The 8,572-nt window shown below is 49.0% G+C and overlaps 1 protein-coding gene across 1 annotated transcript; it reads right to left on the minus strand.

The window, feature by feature from the left end:
- Positions 1 to 467: 467 nt before the first annotated feature.
- On the minus strand, positions 468 to 7,354 carry PSMD7 (proteasome 26S subunit, non-ATPase 7). Its single transcript, XM_064160209.1, has 7 exons — positions 7,221 to 7,354; positions 6,259 to 6,350; positions 4,951 to 5,043; positions 3,978 to 4,075; positions 3,587 to 3,667; positions 2,135 to 2,226; positions 468 to 950 (listed from the first exon to the last, which is right to left on the minus strand). The coding sequence occupies exons 1-7, from the start codon at positions 7,292 to 7,294 to the stop codon at positions 512 to 514; spliced, it is 969 nt and encodes a 322-aa protein (XP_064016279.1). The 5' UTR covers positions 7,295 to 7,354; the 3' UTR covers positions 468 to 511.
- Between the last annotated feature and the right edge of the window lie 1,218 nt (positions 7,355 to 8,572).

Consider the following 8,572-nt stretch of genomic DNA (forward strand, 5'->3'; position numbering starts at 1 on the left):
GGACAGCATGTAAAGAAATGACCCCAGCACAAGGCACAGCTAGAAGACACCAGCTGGTAGCAGCCAGCCTCCTTGCTGGTCCCTCTGTGGTGCTGCTAGTGCTCAGCACCTCCTCCTCAGCTCAGAAACGTGGTGTGAGCAAACCAGCTCTCACGCATAGTGAAAACTCATGTGGGCAAGACAAAGGCCTAATGAAAACTGACACAAGTGGAAATCCTCAGCTGGTGGCCTGAAAGTCCCTGAAGGTGCATAGGAGGAAGGCAGCGGCGCACTGAGATAAACACACACAAATTCTCCCTGGGTTCCCTCCTTTCTTGCCCCAGGGCTGAGAGCCCAGCTGCCAGGCACTGCTTGCTGGGACAGCCACCAGTGTGAGAAGATCTGCCCAGCCATGTTAGGATGGACACAAAAAGCAGACAGCAGAGCACTGAGCATTTCAAGACAAGAACCCAGCATCATCCAAGTCATTTAGTTTACAAGATTTTTAATTTACAAATAAAAAAACTACATTTTACTTTTTCTCCTTTTTCTCCTCTTTCTTGACATCACTTTTCTCCTTCTCTTTCTCCTTCTCATCTTTTCTCTCCTTTTTACTCTCTTCTTTTTCCTGTCCTTCCTTCTTCTCTGCATCCCTGTTGGCAATCTTGTTGTTGATAAGGTTGTGCAGGGCAACCACAGATCTGATAAGAGAAGCCAGGTAAACGACCACCATCTGGTCGTTGGTCTTCAGATAAAAGGCCTTGACAAACTCTTGCAGGTTGACATCTGGCAGCAGGTTGAAGACATCCTGAAGGTGGTAGATGATCTGGTGATTGATGGGGAGTTTGCCCACGGCTACTTTCTCTAGGTAGCTCCTGATGTCCAGAAGCTTGGAGTTCAGTCCCTTCAAGCCATGGACCTGGTTTGTGATCCGCTGGGACAGAGTGCCCACCGTTGTATCCTTGATGTCCCTGAAACACCCACCACAGGAAGAAGCAGCATTAGAACAGCTGGACTCTGCATTCTCATTAGCACTGTTGAGATCTTTCCATCTTAGAAAGAACCCAGCACCATCTATCCTGTCACAACAGGCCCTGCTCAAAAGTCTGTCCCCAGCCTTCCAACCAACTCCTTTAAGTACTAAAAGGCTGCCAGAAGGTCTCCCTCTCTCTCCAGGCTGAACAACCCCAACTCTCTCACCCTAGCCTCATAGTGGAGGGCTTCATTGTTCGAGCCTCTGGCCCATGCCTCTCTTGTGCTGAGGACTCCAGAGCTTGACCCAGTAATGGAGGTGGGGTCTCTCAGCAGAGCAGAGGGGCAGAATCCCCTCCTCCCCCAGCTGCCCACACTGCTGGGGATCAGCCCAGGACATGGTTGTGTCTGGACTGGGAGCACACATTATCCTGGGGTCTCAGCTCTTGTCCAGCTTTTCAACCCCCAACACCACAGAGCTGCTCTCCAGCCTTCATCCCCAGCCTGGATTGACACTGGAGCTTGCCTTGACCCAGGTGCAGGACCTTGCATTTGGCCTTGTTGAACCTCATGAGGTTCACACAGTCCCACTTCTCCAGCCTGTCCAGCTCCCTCTGGATGAATCCTATCCCTCAGAAGTGTCACCTGCACCACTCAGCTTGCTGTCATCTGCAAATGTGCTGAGGATGCCCTCAACCTCACGATGTCACTGATGAAGATATTAAATAGCACTGGTCCAAGTACCCTCTCAAAAGCAAACTGATGTGCACTGCAAAGTAGATCTAAACTAGCTCCTCCGTGTATGCTGTCTTTGGAACAGTATTTGCAATGCCAGTTAAAGTGCTGGAGAGAAATAAACAGCAGGATTTCTGGCTAGGGAACAGGCAATGGGGATTGTCTAAAGTGACTTCCTGACTGCAGAGTTCCCATCCCCTCCTGCCCTGTGAGGTGCAGAGTGACTGGAGAAGGCTGCACACACCTCCACCCCCTGCAGCTCTGCCAGAATGCCTGTGTCACGTCAGTGCACAGGCAGTGAGGGAATGTGCCAAGCCAGACTGTGAAGTGAACACGCTCTGTGGATCTCAGCAGCATGTTCAACAAGCTCTGTGTTTCCTCCCAGCAGCTGGGGCTGGGAGCTGTCAGACGGAGCCAGGCGCGCCTCCAGGAGCTGCTTGCCGCTTACCGTAGCAAGTGTTCCACACCGACCTCCTCTGCCTCCTCCGCTCCGATCTCACTGGTCACGTGCTCAAACGTCTTGGAGGTGGGAGTGCCATCCTTCGGGGGGCAAGGACAGAGGAGACAGGGTCAGAGAGTGCTGTGGCAAGCACAAAAGTGCAGCCAACCACCCAGCCAAGTATCACACGTAACAGTGGGACAAGCTACACCATGTCATGATGTGAGATTAACCAATGCCTGTTTCCAGGGCCAGGAATTTGCCCCACTGCAACTTGTAATGGGGCAAACTAGGTGACTGCCACACAAGATCTGAGGGGAGAAGTCTGTAACTTAATCACAAAGCCTTTCAAACCCATGTAATTTCAGCCAGAGTATGAGGAACTGTTAAACAAAACCAGCATATTGGTTATATACAGCCCACAGGACACCAGACAAGAAAGAAAGGCTCTAGTTGGATTTTTCTTGATTTAATTAGTGTCACAAACTGTCCTAAGCTCAGAGTTGCCAGTAACAACTTCTTTTGCATATTCTGTAACTTCCAATTCATCTATTTTGCTGGAACAGACTCACTAAGCATATTTTTCCTGACACAACCTTACTACATTTTGGGACACTTGTTTTGCCCTCCTGATACTTGCTGTCAGTCGAAAGTATACACAGAGCCAGGAAAAAATACTAATATGGTGCAACCACATTAAAATGATAATTTTTACACTGATGATTAAGGAAGATATCCACAAGATTCACAGGCTCACTCTCCCAAAGTGAATTTTACCCATGTGTTTTCAAACCCAGTATCTGGACCAGTTTACATCTGAAAACGGAGAACACCCCTGGCATTACTGTGAATTCACAAAACTAAGAACAAATCCTGCAGGAGCAAGACCCCAGTACTAGGTCAGCTTTTCTAGTGTGGGGGCTCAGAATGGCAAAAGGAGCAAACTTTGTTATATACATTCAGAATGTAAGTGAAATGAAACCATTAACAATGAAAAGCTAGAGCTTCATTGTTTGTCTGCACAGTGTTGCAAGCAATTAGTAAGCATTGCTCATACCTGACCTACCTACTCAGCACTGGAAAGGCACAAATGAATAAGCACAGAATTACTCAGAACACCTCTGCAAACAGGCTGATGTGTCAGAGTGACACTTTAAAAACGCCCCAATCTGTGACCTTCCTCATGGCCACCAAGACAGGAAGCATCATCTAAATCACGCAGATAGCTGGAGCTGTGGAACTCCCTAGGTCAAGCACTGGTGGATGGAAGCTTTATTTACTAATGGGATTCAACCCCTGGTTTCAGCAGATTTTGGCTGCAAGTCACAGACCCTCACTAGCAACAAGTGCAACATCCCACATATAAAAGGCAAGTAGGTGCCATGGGCTTTGCAACCTTCTAGCAGTAAGGGAACCCAAAAGCCATTCCTAGGAAAAGGCAGAGCAACGTTAAATACTCACATCATGAACTTCTTCAACTGAAATATAAGCTTCTGTGGGCAGACCCAGGTCCTTTGGCTTTACATCAATAATCACCAACACCTTAAGGAAAAAGCAAACATTTCAGGACACTGAGTTTCTTTCAAAGATCAGGAAAACGAAGCCCTAAGTCAGCTCCTCCCTCCCCAGCAGTGGGAAGAAGAACGTCAGCTGCTCAGAGAGTTAACTTCAGGCACTGACAAAAGACAGCTGGGGCTGCCTCAAAAAAAAAAAGGTCTAAGTTACTCCAGCACTTTACAGGTCTTTAACATGCTCTATCACCAGTAACCAAGGTGAGGAGGCAAATGTTCCCAATTGCCCCATTTAGGAAGAGAGAGGGGAAACACCCCAAATCTAAAAGTGCTACACTTACAGAGTTAGGACAGTATCTCTTCATCAGCTCATTGATGGCGATGTCATTCTTGTGCAGTTTAGGGCCTGTGTGGTACCAACCAACTATTCTTTCTCTAGCTGAGCAAAACCAGAAAGGATTCCAAGTCAGAACCAAACAGTGAGACAACAGCACAAAGATTTAGGCAGAGACTGAATCAGCAAATCAAGAGTGAAAATCTGAGGGACGTAGGAGATGAGTGTAAAGCAGGAGGAAATGAACTACATTATGAAAGAAACTTACATGACTGATGACAGAGAACACAATTACAAAGACTAACTGTACATGTCACAGCTTACTAATCACATACATTACCTTTACTTTTAGGTTATTAACTAAACAATTGGGCTGTTTTCTTATCATTTATTGAACTTTGCAGATACCAGGATCTGAGAACTTGAAACTGGAGACATCTAAAGATGCAAAACTTCTAGAAACACACTGTGTTGTGAAATAGACAACTGGTCCCAAGGCTAAGGAAATTGATGGTTCTGACTGAACCTTTAGCTCTGAATTCTGAAGCAGAGCCATAAAGACACTTTAAAAAGTGGTGAAGAGCCACCAAGTGCCTACCAAATGTAAGCTTGTAAAGTTTACATTCCTAAAAATTAATTTTGAGGCCCATATGGACAGAATGGGTTAGGGAGGAGAAAGCTCTGCAATTCTTCACAGATAGGGGCACTTCTGAAATCCGAGACATTCTGAAGACACAAAGCTGTCAGGAGACCTGGGGAAACTTGTGAGGTACAAATTAATGTGGCAAGGACACAAACTGCTTGCACAAATTAACCATGGAAAACCTGCAGTGAAAGTGAAGCCATGCAAGGAATTAGCAGAGAGTGGCTTCTCAGGTGAGCAATTAACTCTCCAGCTTACTACAAAATCACCTCCCCATTCAGGGTCTGGAAAGTTTCCAGGAGCTTATCCCTGACTGCAGGGAAACCTCTTGACTTACCGTTGACCTTCTTAAACATTCCATACATGTTCTCCAGGTAGTCATGGTCTAGAAACCACACAGTATCATCCTTGTCATCCTCATCAAAAGGTACTGGGGAGAAAAACATGAGTATTTAAGAATCCAACTTCCATAATGAAAACGTTTATGGAAACAAGGGCTTAGGGTATCTTTGGCTGCCAAAGAAAAGTGGATGGCAATCAGTTTCAACTACTCTGCACCACTACGCTGCACATGCTTACCTGCAGTGCTGGACAACTTGCTCAGGCTGCCCCATAATTCCTAACAATTTAGGATTGAGGAATGAAATGCAAAGCACTGCAAGGGTAATCCTCTGTGGACAACATCAAGCATCAGAGAGAAATCCTCCCACATAAACAAGTGTGCAACGTCATTTGATATGACTAAGTGAACATTTCAGCAGACTTTAGACCTTCCAGACCAACATCAGTCTGCTCAGAGACAAACCAGTTTTGAGTGTGGAAGATGTCATCAGTGATTTTATAGACTACTGGAACACCAAGGGCAACTTTATCGTTTAAGCAAACTATTTTGTCAGCTAGTGTGTATATATATGCACACAGGCTCAATACTGAGAACAAAGACCAGTCTCAGTCTTTTAATTTACAGATAAAGTAAGACTCAAAGTTGAAAGGCTCTCAAAAGGACAAAAAAAAAATATCTCTTTTGAATTCAAATGGAAAAAGGTTCCTCTAAAAACTATGGGGAAAAAAAGTAGTCCATGCTTGGGAGAACTCAATATAAACTGTGAAACTCCAGAGATGAAGAGAGATCACTTTGCTTTGTCAGAAAGCCTCCTGGGAAAGAAATGATCTAACAAACACAAATGGGTGAGCAGAAGCCACACGCTCAAGAACTTGTACTGTCACATGTAAGAAAAAAACTATTTCAATGCTATTAACACATTTAAGGGAAGAAGCAAAGAAGCAAAGCTAAAGCATACATCAAATCTGCAGAGCAGCAGACAGCAGCTACTTCTGCAGGCCATGCTGAGACAGTGATCACTCAGCTGAGGTCAGCAATGCCAATGCAGCAAAATATTCATCGGAATTTTCAGGGACTTTACACGCAGCTCCTGACATATTCCACACTGCACAGTATAACAGGGAAGACTGCCTGAATTTGGTACATTTTTGACAGCAGTTAGCATTTTCTGTTAAGATACAGGCTGATCTGCATACGGAGGGCACAGTATGCGCTCTGGTAGGGTGGCTTAAACACTCCCAAGGCGTTTCATCTACCAAATAATGCAATAGATTTGAAGAAGGGCAGGACGCCCAAGCTCACCTGCAAAACTGTTGGACACATCTAGTATTTTTTTCTGCCACGAGCCCAGCAGCACACCAACGACTCTCTTCTGATTTCCAACTTTTCCTATTCTAAATGGAAAAGACTGTCAGCTCCTACCACAAGAAGCCTGCTTCAGGAAAGAAGGGCACAGTGGAGCAGTTTCTGCAAGCTGAGCAGTGTGTGTGGTGGCACAGAAGAAGCGTTGCGATAGTTGTGTTACTGATTGCTACTTTCCATCCAGAAAATGGGGGTCTGGTGCCCTCAGCATCAAACCTCGGAACGCAGCAATGCAGGAGGAGTACTTCTGGGGGGCCCATACCCCAAACCAGGCACTACTGCATCCTCTCCGCAGGACAATGGCTACGAGAAAGTGAGTAAGCTCTGCGGAGCTGCTCGATTTGCTTTCACAATAGCAGGCCCGTCCGCCTGCTGAGATTTCAGTTTTCTATTCCTGACATTAAAACTCTTGGCCAGTTGGGGCAGTTAAGTCAAATTAGGCATAAACCACACTAGGTGTTTAGAGGAATGGCATTCACACCCCGTTCAGCCTGCCGCCGCGTTAGGAACAAACCCCACTTCTGCTTTACCCTTGTTTTCAGGAACAGGACGTTGTTTCCCAGCCCCCTAGAGCAGCGGAACGGGCTGACTCCCCCGAGACCCGACTGCTCCCCGCCCTCCGACTTGCCTCTCCCAAAAACACCGGCGGCAGCGGCGGGCGGGTGCTCCGGTGGCTTCTACAGGCCGTACTCCCGCAGCCACCCCGCGATCGCGGACCCGGGCTCCAGCGACCAGCGCAGACCTGGGTGCGCCGCTGCCCTCCACGGCACAGGCTCTCCCCCAACTCCATCCAGCTGCCGCGAGGTCTCCCGCCCCGCTCCCCTCCCAGCCCCGGGCCCCTCCTGGGCCCGGCTCGGCCCGTGACTCAGCGCCGCCAAAGTCCTTCCCCGTCTGTGCCCTACCTGTTGAAGTGATCGACGACGCTGAGCAGCACCAGCGGGTGCACGACCACCCGGTCCACCGCCAGCTCCGGCATGGCGCCCGCCCGGCCCCGCTCCGCCGCCAGCCCGGCCCGACCGCCCGCGCCCGCACCAGGCCCGCTCCGCACCGCGCCGCGCCGCTCCCAGCCTGCCCCGCGCCGGGGCGGGGCCAGCCGGCGCCATCTTGGCGAGGTCGGCAGCCTCAGAGCACCATCTCGGGGAGGTCGCAGCGCCAGGGGCGCCGCCGCCATCTTGGGAGGGTGCCTCTGGGCTGCCGGCGGCGCGGCGCCATCTTGGGCAAGCGGCGTAGCTCCGCCCGGAGGCGAGGGCCGGGCCAGCCGAGCGGGGAGGCGGCGAGCAGGCGGCGAGGGGGCTTCGCTCCATGGCCTCCGCGGGTGCTGCTGTGGTTCCCCACGGCGCGTCTCGCCTGAGTGGCGCTGGTTCCTGTCAGCGAAGGGAATGAGGAGGCCGGGCGGGAGGGAGGTGGAAAGTCCCTCCGAGCCTCATCCACCTGCTGACTCAGTGACTCGCAAGAGTGTTTGCCCCATAATCCCTCCAGGAACAGAGGTTGCCGGGGCCGGCCGGCCTTCCCCGGCTCCCGCTGCTGCTCTTGTGAAGATGAGTGTGGCATTTGCCTTCTCCCACTTGTCAGGAACGGCTCCTAGTCACCATGACCTGTCCAAGAGTGAGAGCAGCCTCTGAGTGACGATGTGAGCTTACCACTATCACTAGGCCGCAGGCTTAAAATGCAGAGGTACTGTCTTCCCGTCACGATAGAGAGTGAAAAGCGCTAATGGCATATACAGAGTGGTATCCTCATCTCTGTGTGTCTGCAGCTTCAGGAATACTTGCATCCTTGAGCTAGAAGAAACTCCACCACCTTGCCTCTCGTTCCAGAGCTTCAGGTAACTTCAGGGTTCTCAGTACTGCAGCGATAAGTCTACATAAATAGGAAATAGTCTTTATTACTGTTAGTGTTTGGTTATTTTTCCCCCTTCTTGCCCTCCTCCCCCCTGAGGACAGTGTTAGGCTAATTTGTTTTGTAGCCAAACCCAGCGTCTTTCAGCCTCTCTCATTTTTGTAAATGTTTCTCCTCTCTGGAGTACAACTTTCCTGGTTCTAAAGGAGAAAAGGACTCTAAAGTAAGCAGAGTGCTTAGGCTGAACTTTGCACTTCATTTCTAGCAAGAAAATAGAACCTCAGGCTGTTAACTCCTGAATCTAACATGTAGTTAGCATGAAAAATGGTGGCAGAACCCTTGAAGATAGTCTGACTGTTTTCAAAGCATTAGAATATCCCTTATTTTCTACGCTTACCCCGTGCTCTCTTCAAAT

The sequence above is a fragment of the Pogoniulus pusillus genome, chromosome 20 (genome assembly GCF_015220805.1).
Source record: "Pogoniulus pusillus isolate bPogPus1 chromosome 20, bPogPus1.pri, whole genome shotgun sequence".
Lineage (NCBI taxonomy): Eukaryota > Metazoa > Chordata > Aves > Piciformes > Lybiidae > Pogoniulus > Pogoniulus pusillus.